This window comes from Trichechus manatus, unplaced genomic scaffold (genome assembly GCF_000243295.1).
Source record: "Trichechus manatus latirostris isolate Lorelei unplaced genomic scaffold, TriManLat1.0 scaffold00139, whole genome shotgun sequence".
Taxonomy (NCBI): Eukaryota; Metazoa; Chordata; class Mammalia; order Sirenia; family Trichechidae; genus Trichechus; species Trichechus manatus.
In genome coordinates this window covers 682,085-697,314 of record NW_004444075.1, presented here as the reverse complement: position 1 = coordinate 697,314, position 15,230 = coordinate 682,085, and the positions used below count along the sequence as shown (strand labels likewise).

The 15,230-nt window shown below is 36.7% G+C and overlaps 1 protein-coding gene across 10 annotated transcripts in view; it reads right to left on the bottom strand.

The window, feature by feature from the left end:
- Window positions 1-15,230, bottom strand: part of INPP4B (inositol polyphosphate-4-phosphatase type II B) — a 961,283-nt gene that overhangs the window by 466,715 nt on the left and 479,338 nt on the right. For 8 of the 10 annotated variants that reach the window (XM_023739719.1, XM_023739717.1, XM_023739718.1 and 5 more), the window contains 2 exons: window positions 14,431-14,475; window positions 9,026-9,058 (listed from right to left, as the gene is read on the bottom strand). In XM_023739719.1, coding sequence (XP_023595487.1) covers window positions 9,026-9,058; window positions 14,431-14,475 — 78 coding nt within the window. The other 2 variants (XM_004385466.3, XM_023739721.1) reach the window with 2 other exon arrangements.

Here is a 15,230-nt window from a genome sequence, read left to right as displayed (position 1 = left end):
ACAGTGAATAAGGAATACTGAAGAAGAATTGATGCCTTTGACTTATGGTGTTGGTGAAGAATACTGAATATGCCACAAACTGCCAAAAGAATGAACAAATCTGTCTTGGAAGAAGTATAGCCAGAATGCTCCTTAGAAGTGAGGATAGTGAGACTTTGTCTCCCTTACTTTGGACATTTTATCTGGAGGGACGAGTCCCTGGAGAAGGACATCATGCTTGGTAAAGTAGTGGGTCAGCAAAAAGAGGAAGACCCTCAATAAGAGGAACTGACACAGTGGCTGCAACAATAGGCTCAAGTATAGCAACGATTGTGAGGGTGACACAGGACCGGGCAGTGTTTCATTCTGTTGTACATGTGGTCACTATGAGTTGGAAGAGACTCAACGACACCTAACAACAACAAACCTCATAAGAACCTTATCAGGTAGATACTGATATCATTCCCATTTTTCAGAGGGGGAAACAGAGATTCAGAGACATTGCATGATTTTTCTAAGGCCCCAAGACTAGGTGTAACGAAAATGAAATGCAAATGCTAGCAAGTTGGTTTCACACACTGACTCTTGGCTGGTGAGCTATACTACCTCCCCACACGGTTAGCTTGCAGGCTGAAATTTGAGCCTGAAATACAAATTAATGTCTATTAGTTGTCTATTATTATTGATGTTGTGCTGTTGATAAATGGTGTTCTGAAAAATACCTTCTCAAAATTGTTGCTAGTTACTTGATGCTATCAAAATTCAGGTAGCTCAAAGGGAGACATTGTGTGGCTTCGTGTGTATTTAGACTACATAGGTAGACAATTATCAGAAACACAGCATGGCTAGAGTCTCCTATGTCCAGCACAGCATGACCTGAGCCTCTTCAAGTTTCACCTAGCACAGTCCCAAAGCCAGTAAAACTTGTTTCTTCCTGATACCTAATATAATTTGCTAGCAATAAAGCAATGGTTTAATGTTCATTTGAAATTTTAAACCAAGTTCCTAACACACAAGCATCAATTCTGAAATATTGCCAGGGCATTTCTAGAGCCCTTTATTAGAGTGCGACTCAGGTAATAAGGAGAGAAATGTAAATGAGCTTTCAGTGCATCACACCTTGGAAAATGAGCTCCAGGATTTTGTATTTCACATATTTTGATATTCCTTTTGCCTGGATTGTCTCTTGTGTTCCTTCTAAGCTAACTGAAATCCTGCTCATCCCTTCTAGACCTGGTCCAAATGCCACTTCCTTTGAGATGCTGTTTCCGATGCCACAGTTATACTTAATCACTACTTAGTATTTCCATAGTCCTTGGTTTATGCCTTTATTTTGCCTTATCACAATCTACCTATCATTACAGTTGCTTATCTCCCCCACCTCCTAGAAATTCCTGGGAAGCAGGAATGGATAGAGAGGTAGGTACAGCCTGTTGGTTAAAAACAGAGCTTCAGAATCTAACAAAACTCAGTTTAGATCCTGACTCTGAATCTCAACCTCCATAAGATCTTTGTAAAGTTGACGTTTGATAATCTCAGATTTTTCATCTGTCAAGTGAATATGGCAAAGCTTGCCCCGGACCCAGACCCCTGGGTTCAGTTCTCAGGCTCATTACTTTACTTCTTCATATGTAAGCTTCCTTACCTATAGAACAAGGATAAAAACAAAAACAAACAAAAAACCAATCTGTGGCTGTCAAGTCGATTCCAACTCATAGTGGCCCTATAGGACAGAGTACAACTGCCCCATGGGGCTTCTAAGGAGTGGCTCATGGATTCGAACTGTCAATCTTTTGGTTAGCAGCTGAGCTGTTAACCATAGCGCCATAGGGAAATTATTAAGAAATTGTGAGAATTAAAGTATTAATCTATGTAAATTATTTAGAACAGTATATGACAAAATAAATAAATAAATAAGCACCCAGTAAATGTTAGTTATTTTTATTATTATTATCCTGTGGTGTTGTGGTGAGAAATACACGTCATCCTATTTGTAAAGAGATTAGCACCATACCTAGCACACAGTAGATGCTCAAAAAAACGTAGCTATTACTGTGATCTCCCAGTACTTTGCACAATGCCTTGTCATTAGAAAATGCCCAGGAAACGGTTATTCAGTGAAATGTAATATTTTATGTTATGCATTTAATTGTGTTCTCTCAGTATATGTGTTGGAATCCTAACCCCTATACCTGTGGATGTAATTCCATTTGGGAATAGGTTTTCTTCGTTATGTTAATGAGACCATACCATTGTAGGTTGTGTCTTAAACCTAATAACTTATGAGATAGAAAACGAGCAGATTAGATGCAGAGAGAAACCAGAACAAATGAGGGAAAGATAGAAGCCACTTGGAGATCACCAAGGAACTGAGGCAGGGAGGGCTAGAGAAGCTGAGACAAGGGTTTTCTCCCAGAGCCAACCGAGAGAGAGCATTTCCCTAGAGCCGATGCCCTGAATTCAGATTTCTAGCCCCCTAAACTGTGAGAAAATAAATTTCCACCTATTAAAGTTACCTACTTATGGTATTTCTGTTACAACAGTACTAGCAAACTAAGGCAGTAAGAATGCTTTAACAATTAAGAAAACGACAATCGATTAGGCAAATAAGCAAGGCAAACACAAGCCTTGTCTACTTTCTGCAGTTGCTACTCCTGCTGCTCTGAAGTTCATCTTGCAGCTTATATGAAGAAGTACTGTTTTTATCAATAGATTAAATACAAAAATGTACCTCTGAGCTGGTTATTTCCTTCAGCTCACCCAGCATACCATGCAGAGGGTGAAAATACTAAGGAAGATATACTAAAATCCTCCATTCTCCCACTGGGGCATTAAAAAACTCAGAACTGTATAATCATTTATAGAACACAGACCAGCAGGAGAGTGGAAGTGTGAACACAACAGAGAATTGGTAAGTTTGGCCTCTAAGACTTTTTTCTTTCAAAGAAACGTATATAACAATGCCTGTTTTATAGCAACTCATAAAATATGAATGGACCTGACGTGCAGGTTAGTGAAGGCCCTTGCAAGCTGCAAAAGCTGTGACTGTAAAGAGATGAGACTGGTTTTCTTTGTGGCTTGTCAAACGGGGCACATTTTTGTCACATTTTCATACTACATTTCCAAATACTGAACACAGAATGATCACATTATTTACATAATTTTTTCCCCCTAATTGGGCTATTACAAATACAGTGGTTCTATATACAAATCCAACATCCCTGGGTGGTGCAAACAGTTTGTGTGCGACTACTAACCTAAAGTTGGCAGTTCAAACCCACCCAGACGTGCTGTAAAAGAAAGGCCTGGCAATCTGCTTCCGTAAAGATGACAACCAACAAAACACTATGGAACAGTTCTACTCTGTAACACATGGGGTGGTCATGAATCGAAATTGACTCAGTGTCAACTGGTTTTTTTTTTTTTTTGGTTATATACCAAATTCAAAATCAGGGCACAGTCTGATCCAACAGAGCAAATTACTGGACAAGACAAAGCCTTAGCAATCAAAGAGGAAAATAGTTCCTTATTTAAAGCCACTTTAATAATTGCTGTAACTTACTTAAAGATATTTTATCATTGTGCTATGACATTACATTGTGATAAAACTGCATTTTAATCACTGACCTATAAGTTGGTATGCACCATTTACCTGGTTCATGTATATAGTGAGTTGTATATTGTCTTAGTTGTCTAGTGCTGCTGTAACAGAAAATATCACAAGTGGATGGCTTTAACCAGGACAAATTTATTCTCATTTAACAAAGAGAAATTTAGTCTGGTAGGCTACAAGTCCAAATTCAGGGTGCCTGCTCCAGGGGAAGTCTTTCTCTCTTTGTCGGCTCTGGAGGAAGGTCCTTGTCATCAATCTCCCCTGGACTAGGAGCCTCTCAGCACAGGGACCCTGGGTCCAAAGGACGTGCCATGCTCCTGGTGCTTCTTTCTTGGTGGTATGAGATCACCCTGTCTGCTCACTTCTCTCTTTTATATCTCAAAACAGATTGGCTTAAGACACAATCTAACCTTGTAGATCTCATCAACATAACTGCTGCTAATCCATCTCGTTAACATCATAGTGATAGGATTTACAACACATAGAAAAATCACATCAGATGACAAAATGGTAGACAATTGCACAATGCTGAGAATCATGGCCTAGCCAAATTGATACACATTTTGGGGGGACACAATTCAATCTATGCCATATCCACAAGCCTTTTTTTTTTTTTTTAATCCTACGTTTCCATAAAGAAAACAGTTTCTACAAGTGGGTCATTTTGCTTTGTCTATTTAGTTGCAATATGTATGGCAAAACTGACACTGCTTTCAGAGTGAATGTGAAGTTCATTTTCGATAAAGTACTCTAAGTCCTTGATTTGTCTATAAATACCTCTATTCCAAAGGACCAGAAAGTAAATGAATCAAGAATCATATTTGAAATGAATACTGCTTTCATTTTCTCTTCTAGGAAGACAAGATGACTGGCCTTTGTATATTTACCTTGGTATAATAGTTAATAAGTCCTTATTGCATATCTTTTTTTGTGTTCTGAATTTGGGGTCTTCATCTTGTTCCAAGTGCCAAGTGTTTGTCTGTGGATGCCTAGAATGTGGTTCCTCCTTTCTAGATAGGGATAGTCTATTCCTATTTTCTTCCTTCAAAAATCAGCTTCAGTCAGTCTTGCTTGGGAAAAATCATTGACTACTCTTTCCCATACTATTTATATCCTTTACAGAATCCCCAATATTCTTAGAGACTCTAAGAAATGGCTTAGCTTTCTATGGTCTATTTCAGGAGTCTTAGTTCTACTTCTCAAATTATACTATGAGTGAATTGAAGGCAAGGAGCCAAATTTTACGTCTTCAGACATAAAGACTTCTTCAGCTCCTTTAGCAGATTTAGCTTACTGTGGGGTTACTTATTTAATAACAAAACACCAAATTATAAACTAAACGTGGGCACATTGCAGAGATTTTGGAAGACACAGAAAACTAAAGCAAAGAAAAAAATTCACTAACTGTTGATGACTATGATTAAAGTCTGTCATACCTATTCTTACAATCTTATTTTTTTGCACACACAGGCACATATAGTTAAAGAAAGGTCATATTTTGCATGCAGTTTGTTATCCTGCTTTTAAAACCTTGTCTCCCCTTGCTTGATGAAATATTCTTTCAAAAGATGATTTTTAACGACTACAAACTATTCTATCTTAAGAATACATAAAAATTAAACAATAACAAAATGCTGATTGACTTGAGTAAAGGATGAATTATAGTGGTCTGAACTTTCCTTCACTCACCCTTAGCTGAATTTGAGGTATTAAGAGAAAGGTTAAGAAGTGAAAAGGTAAAAAAAAAAAGAAAAGAAGAAGGTAAACCAGAAACAAAGAGAGTTCATTTATATATGATAATGTATGATGATATGGGTGGAACAAATGTTTTGTGCTTGACTACTAATAAAAATGTTGGCAGTTCAAACCAACTGAGAGGTACTGTGGACGAAAGGCTTGGTGATCTGTTTCCGTAAAGATTACAGCCAAAAAAGAAACAACCTATGGAGCTCAGTTCTACTCTTGACATGGGATCGTCATTCATCAGAATTGACTTGACAGCCTTGGATATGTACTGGGTAGGGATGACATTATATGATCATACTCCAGAGAAAACTGTGATGTATTTCTATATTGCCTATCACTGATTTTTTTTTCTGTGATAATTTTCACTATATAATATGAAAATTATAGCTGTTAACGTGAATTAATCAATTTTAGAAAAAAACTGAAGAACAAAGTAGGCTCTGTTAAATAATTTGGGCTTCAGGATTTCCTATTTTATAAATAATAAAACCTATAGGAGAGGTAGGTTTGATTATGGACTGGTATCAGTCTTTCTGAACCAGACAATCATATGGTCTACTATGCCAGAATGATAAATTGAAGAGGAATGGCATCACATTCATTGTCAAAAGGAACATTTCAAGATCTATCAGTGATAGGATAATATCCATATGCCTACAAGAAAGACCAGTTAATAGACTATTATTCAAATTTATGCACCAACCACTAAGGCCAAAGATGAAGAAATTGAAGATTTTTTTACCAACTCCTGCAGTCTTAAATTGATCAAACATGCAATCAAGATGAATTGATAATTACTGATGATTGGAATGTGAAAGCTGGAAACAAAGAAGAAGGATCAGTAGTTGGAAAATATGGCCATGGTGATAGAAATGAAGCTGGAGATCAAATGATAGAATTTTTCAAGACCAACGACTTCTTCACTGCAAATACTTTTTTCAATAACATAAACGGTGACCATACACGTAGACTTTGCCAGATGGAATACACAGGAATCAAACTGACTACATCTGTGGAAAGAGACAAGGCAGAAGCTTAAAATCATCTGTCAAACAAGGCCAGGGGCTGACTGTGGAATAGACCATCTATTGCTCATACACAAGTTCAAGTTGAAGCTGAAGAAAATTAAAACAAGACTACGAGAGCTAACGTATGACCTTGAGTATATCCCACCTGAGTTTAGAGGCCATCTAAAGAATAGACTTGATGTATTGAACAACAATGACCAAAGACGAGACAAGTTGAGGGATGACATCAAGGAGGTCACACATGAGGAAAGCAAAAAGTTATTAAAAAGACAGGAAAGAAAAAAAAGACTAAAATGGATGTCAGAAGAGACTCTGAAACTTGCTTTTAAACGTAAAGTAGGTAAAGCGAATGGAAGAAATGATGAAGTAAAAGAGCTGAATGGAAAATGTCAAAGGGCGGCTAGACAAGACAAAGTAAAGAATTGTAATGAAATGTGCTAAGACCTGAAGTTAGAAAACCAAAAGAGAAGAACACACTCAGCATTTCTCAAGCTGAAAGAACGGAAGAAAAAATTCAAGCCTCTAGTTGCAATAGAAGGATTCTACGAGGAAAATATTGAATGATGCAGGAAATATCAAAAGAAGATGGAAGGAATACCCAGTCACTGTACCAAAAAGAATTGGTCAAAGTTCAACCATTTCAGGAGGTAGCATATGATGAAGAACTGATGGTATTGAAGGAAGAAGTCCAAGCTGCACTGCAGGCATTAGTGAAAAACAAGGCTTCAGGAATTGACAGAATACCAATTGACATGTTTTAACAAACGGATGCAGCGCTGGAGGTGCTCACTTGTCTATGCCAAGAAATTTAGAAGACAGCTGCCTGGCCAGCTGACTAGAAGAGATCCATATTTGTGCTCATTCCAAAGAAAGGTGATCCAACAGAATACAGAAATGAACAGTATCATTAATATCACACATAATAAAATTATGCTGAAAATCATTGCAAAAGCAGTTGCAGCCGTACATCGACAGGGAACTGCCAGAAATTGAAGCAGGTTTCAGAAGAGAACGTGGAACAAGAGATATCATTGCTGATGTCAAATGGATCTTGCCAGAAAGCAGAGAATACCAGAAAGATTTTTACCTATGTTTTATTGACTATGCAAAGGCATTCAACTGTGTGGATCATAACCAATTGTGGATAACATTGCAAAGAACAGGAATTCCACAATACTTAACTGTACTCATGAGGAACTTGTACATAGACCGAGAGGCAGTCGTTTGAACAGAACAAGGGAATACTGCATGGTTTAATGTCAGAAAAGGTGTGCGTCAGGGTTGTATCCTTTCACCATACTTATTCAATCTGTATGCTGAGCAATTAACCTGAGAAATTTGACTATATGAAGAAGAAAGGGGCATCTGGATTTGAGGACTACTCATTAAGAAACTATGATATGCAAATGATACAACCTTGCTTGCTGAAGATGAAGAGGACTTGAAGCACTTACTGATGAAGATCAAAGACCACAGCCTTCAGTATGGATTACACCTCAACATAAAGAAAACAAAAATCCTCACAACTGGACCAATAAACAACAGCATGATAAACGGAGAAAATTTTGAAGTTGTCAAGGATTTAATTTTACTTGGATTCACAATCACTGCCCATGGAAGCAGCAGTCAAGATATCGAATGATGTATTGCATTGGGCAAATTTGTTGCAAAAGATCTCTTTAAGGTGTTAAAAAGCAAAGATGTCACTTTGAGGACTAAGGTGCTGCTGACTCAAGCCATGGTGTTTTCAATCACCTCATACGCATGTGAAAGCTGGACAATAAATAAGGAAGACCATAGAAGAATTGATGCCTTTGAATCAATTGTTGACAAAGAATATTGAATATATCTTGGACTGCCAGAAGAATGAACAAATCTGTCTTGGAAGAAGTACAGCCAGAATGCTCATTAGAAGCAAGGATGGCGAGACTTCGTCTCACATACTTTTGACATGTTATTAGGAGGGACCAGTCCCTAGAGAAGGACATCATGCTTGGTGTCTTAGTTATCTAGTGCTGCTATAACAGAAATACCACAAGTGGATGGCTTTAACAAAGAGAAATTTATTCTCTCATAGTCTAGGAGGCTAGAAGTCCAAATTCAGGGTGCCTGTTCCAGGGGAAGGCTTTCTCTCTTTGTCAGCTCTGGGGGAAGGTCCTTGTCATCAATCTTCCCCTGGTGTAGGAGCATCTCAGCACTGTTGAGATGTACAAAGGGTGTGCTGTTCCTGGCACTTCTTTCTTGGTGGCAATGAAGTCCCTCTGTCTTTTTGCTGAATTCTCTCTTTTGTATCTCAAAAGAGATTAACTCAAGATACAACCTAATCTTGTAGAATGAGTCCTGCCTTATTAACATAACTGCTTCTAATCCTGCCTCATTAACATCATAGAGGTAGGATTTACAACACATAGGAAAATCACATCAGAGGACAAAATGGTGGATAATCACACAATACTGAGAATCATGGCCTAGCCAAGTTGACACATATTTTTGGGATACACAATTCAATCCATCACACTTGGTAAAAGAGAGGGTCAGCAAAAAAGAGGAAGACCCTTAACGAGATTGATTGCCACAGTGGCTGCAACAATGGGCTCAAACATACAATGATTGCGAGGATGGTGCAGGACCCGGCAGTGTTTTATTCTGTAGTACATACGGTCGCTATGAGTCGGAACCAACTGGACGGCACCTAACAACAACAACAACAACACAGGGGAGGAATTAATACATCTTAAATTCTAGAGGAAAAACTTCCTGTAAAAACATCATTCTAAGGTGACACACTGTTTTTTACAGATAAAACAGCTCCATGAAAGGCAAAGGATCTAATGGTCAGTTGGCTCTCATTCTCATGTTTCCCTATGTCTTACTCTTGTAAGGCTCAGTAGCACCCAGTCATCTGACCTCATTACCCAGAGAGCTGGGGGTTTAGGTAAAGGTTAGCATGAGTGAAGAATAGAAGAGGCCATGGGAACATCTGTCTAGCTCAGCATCTATTCTGTCCTACAGTTCATCCTGCTCTGACCTTGGCATTCCAATAGTCCGGTAAATGGTCCTTCACAGTGTTGCCATTTCCCCTGAGGCCCTTTTTACCTCAAGACCAGATCAGCTTGTAACTTGATATCATGCCTAGTCAAACTAGTCACCTGATTTACTACCCCTGAGCCTCAATATTTCCATTACCAGAACTCTATTATGTACTTCTTAATTACCTACTATAGCTAGTCCCCTCCTGCTTAGAAAGTTACCTGGGTCTTAGGTTCAGCACGGACACTTTCCTATTCAGTATCCATACTCGGCATAAGCCAATTTGGCACCTAGATGCCCTCTTTCACCACCATATCTATAATATTTCCTCTGCTCCCCAAACCTCTGCCTTGTTCCATCCCATTTCCCTGTTCTACTATCTACATAGAACTTAACACTATCTGAAATTTTTTATTTATTTTTCTGTGCCTCTCCTAATGAAATTTGGATGAATACATTAGATGTTATGGATTACACTTCAGCTTCTATGTCCCCACATTCCAATAGTAATCTATCCTGAGACTTGTTGATATGTACAAAAGTGTCTTTCAATGTACCCTATGTGTCTGGTCATTTGAATTCCATTGAGTATCAGTCATCAAAGTACAAATTAATTTCATGAACATGACTTCAAGATGTCAAGTAAAGAGCACAAGAACACATACAAACACGTACCTGTCATTCTCTCCTACATATTTAATATGTACCAGTATGTATTATTTTGGATTTATGATATATGTGGTGTCCATATAAAAAAGTATGACAAACATATTCTCATAAGTATTCTATTGATTCTAGAAATGGTAAATGGAGGCATGTTAGATTACCATTATTAGCATAATCTGGGAGGATAAATTTTAAAAAAATAGATAAATAGTTCATTTATATCTTAGTCAAGATTAGTCTTCTACAAACATTTTTCACGTTGGTTTTAAGAAATAAACTTACTCAGATTTTAAGAAATGTCAGCTTCTTTGAAATGAAAACAATTTTCTTAAACCACAAACAAAATCAGGGTTCTCTTAGGTTTTTCATTAATTATTAGTTTTCAGAATCAACTAGACAGCCACAGGTTTGGGTTTTGTGTGTGTGTGTGTGTGTGTGTGTGTGTGTGTGGAAACAGAAAGGGTATCAATAGACTCAAGTGAATTAATGAAAGGAGTGTGGAAGCACAGTCACAGTTGTAAGGGTGAATTATTTAATTTAAATGCAGTCAGGCATTAAAAATATAGTTAACAATGGACATGAGACAGTCACTGTTTCAGTACATGTTTATATTATGCTATCAAGGCATTTGTAGCCAATTAGCTTGCTCAATTGACTAAGGATCTCCCATCTCATTTACTTGAACAAAGACGTAGCAGAGGAACTTCAGCAAGATATAATGATTTTATAGCAGCACACAGACAGGGAGAAAAAATCCTAGATGGAAAATAACTTTTACAAAGCAATATTACAAAAAAAAAAAAAAAAAAAAAACTACCTGTTGCCGTTGAGTCAATTTCGACTCACAGCCACCCTACAGGACAGAGTAGAACTGCCCCACAGGGTTTCCAAGGAGCGGCTGGTGGATTTGAACTGCCTACCTTTTGGTTAGCCACTGAAGACTTAACCAGTGCACCACGAGGGCTCCACAAAGCAATATAACACCTATCAAGATGATTAGTGTAGCTGTTATCCCAATTTAAAAAGTAGAACCATTGAAATTCTCAATTTATTTGAACACTTTCGCAAAGAATAGAGAACCAAATATCAAAAATTTAGTCCTGGGTAGAAAAAACTCCCCCACCTTGTTTAGTCTATTTTTTTCCTATAATTTGCTTTTGTTTTAAGACACTTTGCTTTTTTTCTGACTAAATAAATATGCATATTTTTAAACTAATAAAAATATTTAGAAAGATATTATTCTCTCATTATTCTTTATAAAATGAACAGACATCACTCATATAATGTTGTGTTTGTTGTTAGGTGCCTTGGAGTCCGTTCCAACTCATAGCAATGTATATACTACAGAACAAAACACTACCCAGTCCTGTACCATCCTCACAATCATTGTTATGCTTGAGCCATTGTCGTAGCCATTGCTTTTAAAAAAATTCAAGAAAAGTGACAAAAATGTACAGTGAAACCAGCAAGGATTTAGACATAATGTCTTTAAAAGAGTACTTTAAAAACTATTCTTCAGAAAACAATGTAATTGAGGATCTTTTAAAGTGTGAAGAAGCATAACAAATACAGAGTTTGGGGACTGTGTCTCCTAGGATCAACAACACAATAATAAACTAATGATGCTAAGTAACTTTCTCCAGTGAACTTTTGTTCACTCGTCAGCCATTGTTTACTATCTCATAGGATAAAACTATTGTTGTTAAGAATCCTAGTAAACCACCAATGACTGTCCTGACAGAGAACACAACAGAGAGTCCCTGACGGAGCAGGAGAAAAGTGTGGTACAGAACTCAAATTCACTTCAGACCAGACTTAATGATCTGACTGCAACTGGAGGAACTCTCGAAGCCACGGCCCCCGGATGCTCTGTCAACCCAGAACTAAAACCATTCTCGCAGCCCACTCTTCAGACAAAGATTAGACTGGACTATAAAACATAAAATAATACTTGTGAAGAGTGTGCTTCTTAGTTCAAGCAGATGCACGAAAGCAAATGGGCAGCTCCTGTCCGGAGGCAGGATGAGAAGGTAGAAAGGGACAGGAGCTGGTTGGATGGACACGGGAAACCCGGACTGTCACATTACGGGGATTACAACTAGTGTTGCATAACAATATATGTATAAATTTTTTGTTAAAAAAAAAAGAATTCTAGCATATTTTATGAACACATAAAGAAAATTAATTGAAAGATTTTTTTCCAAGTGAAGAAATACTATCTTGAATAAATTCTCACAGATGTTAATCTCTTAGATCTGTGATTCAAAGCCAGAAATTTAAGTGACGACAGCATTGTTACTGAAGTTGACTAGGCTTTTGAAACAATAGAATTATTAGGACTTTAAAGAAGACATAATTTTAATTGAAACAGAAGACAGGCATTTGGCCTAGGCATGTTGTCTTTCCAAGGTGGCCACCATGTTTACCTAACAGCCTCCAACTCTAATTGCTTTTGCCTCCTTCAGATACTCCCTCTTCTCCAACATGCAAATAAGAAGGCTTTATCTGTGTCTTGAAGTTCCCTGGGAGGCACAAACTGTTTTGCACTCCACTGCTAACCTAAAGGTTGGCAGTTTGAACCCACCCAGCAGTGTGGAAGAAAGGCCTGACATTCTGCTTCCATAAAGATTACAGCCAAGAAAACCCTATGCACAGTTCTACTCTGTAACATATGAAGTCACCATGAGTCAGAATCGACTTGATGGCAACGGGTTTAGTTTTTTGCTTTATCTGTGTTTTGAAATACACTGAAACAACCTAACAAATTTTCCCTTCTCGGAAGTTCTATTGAAAAGGTAAAATTTTTCTGTTTTCTGTTGAAAATGAAAGACTGATAAAGTTCAAGTAGCAAGAGTTGTAGTCAATGAGTCATGGGGCAGGAGGGTGAGTGGGCTAGGCTTCCTTTTGTTCCTCAGTTCCCGTTCTGAACATGAGTTCTTTTTATATGTAATACCATTTGAGAAACCTCTAGGGAAAAAAATAGTTTTATTGGTGTTACTCCAAAAGTTTAAGTTTTCAAATTCTTATCTGCTTCTAAATACCTGGGAAAACAAAAAAATCTAGAATTCTCAAATAACAGCAACTTTTAGATACAACTATAAAAAAACACTAATGTTTAAAAATAAATTATATATACAATTTTGTCTCAAATTATGCTTCAAAATGGAATATTTTGTTCTCAAATAACATTAACTTTTAGATACAACTATAAAAAAAAACTAATGTTTAAAAAAATTATATATACAATTTTGTCTCAATAAATTATGCTTCAAATGGAATATTTTAAACAATATTTTGAGCAATGGGAAATGTTAAGCCTAATTTATTATGTAATAAATCTGTATGTTTCAAAAATATTTGAGACTTCAAACCACTACAAACTATAAAGATAGTGAATGTATATATTTCAGTTTGCTCTCAAAATTTAGGAAAGTATGTATATTTTCATGTAAAGATTTGAATGTCAAAATGTATGTGATCTCTGTATATGAAATTGAATATATGCATGTGTTATTGTCTAAAATTTAATGAGAAGTAAGATGGAAAAATAATGCTCATCTTTCTAAAGATTCCAGAACCATGGGAGAAAAACAAGAAACTTCTTTAGATAGTTCTTATGAAACATATTTTCATCTTGTTTAAATGCTTCTTTGCAGTTAATTTCCAAACGGTCTTTTTTTTTTTTTTTTTTAGTCATACTTGATTCAAAAACAAAGCAGGGACCACTCATTAGCTAAGCAGTGGCCCAGCCTCGGAGGGCCTATTTTGAATTCATCCTTGAACAAGGTTATACATTTCTACAATTGACAGAACTTTAGAGTTGCTTAAGCAAGTCAAACCTTTAAATTAAAGTTAAATTCTTGAATACTAAGGATCTGTTCAAAAAAAAAAAAAATCAAGATAAAAGAGTAAGAGGAGTTTTTGAGCAATTGAGGTGGAAAGGAGCAAGAATCTTGTATATGCCAAAAGGAACTCACAGGAAAACTACATGTGGCCAGCCTCCAGCCCAAGGAGTAGGTAATTAAACAAATGGATTTCCAGAAACATTGATTAGCAACATAATGCAGTCACTATATTAGAATGAGTGTTGGGCACCTGGTTTGTATCAGCAAACCTGGTTGAGAGATACAGTCCTATCACCACTGATCTCTGTATTCTTGGACAGCTAAGCGACCTATTCAGCAGCCCACATTCTTTCCTTATAAATTGGGGAAAATGATATCTACCTCATAGAATAAAATTTTTTATAGAACAACCTTTGAAAAAGTTTGTAAAATATGTAATGATACAGGTAATGTACCTATAAGTTGCAAACTACTATACGTATTATTTTATTATTGTTGATATTAAAAAGATGGAATTCCTTACCAAGGATGAATTCCAGCTGTGGTTCATCTGGAGTCTTCTGAATACCTATAAATAACAGATGAAAATTCAGATAAAAAATATTTAACTCAGTATCAAGAATATTTCAATATATAGAATTATATTTCATCCTGACTAGATGTAATAAATATATTATTTGGCAGAACAAATAAACTTGGTAAATCAGGCTTGTAAGCAGTCAGTTCTGAGAACAGGGCATAATTTGTAGCAGGATTCGATGTGACTAAAGTTTTGATTGATCTATTTAGCTCTGTAGTCATAAAGAAAGTCAAAATATTGTTTTTGTATGCCATTATGAATATGATAGAACATTTTTCTACTGTGTCTGTTTCTTTTCCATGTATGTAGATAGAGGTGGAAACTTCAAAATGAAGCACCTCATCAAATTATTTTTTACATGGATCTTTCAAATCTCACTGACCTGCAGTTAATAGTCACTGTTATGAAATGGATGTTATGGTTGGCATTATGGTGACGGTTATTCTGCCAATTTACTTATAGTTCAAACTTACATTCTGTTTTAAATGTTTCCATTCCTTTAGTCAGTAATTTTTTGTTCTTTAATCTTAACTACATGACTAAATGAATTAAGATGAGGTGGAAGGAAAAATGAGTCTGAGAATAAAGGTAAGGAGACGGGAACATCTAATAGGAAGAGTCCCTGGATGGTGCAAAGAGTTAACATGCTTGGCTGCTAATCAAAAAGTTAGAGGTTAGAGTATACCCACAGGCATCTCAGAAGAAAGGCCTGGTGATCTACTTTCAAAAAATCAGCATGTTAC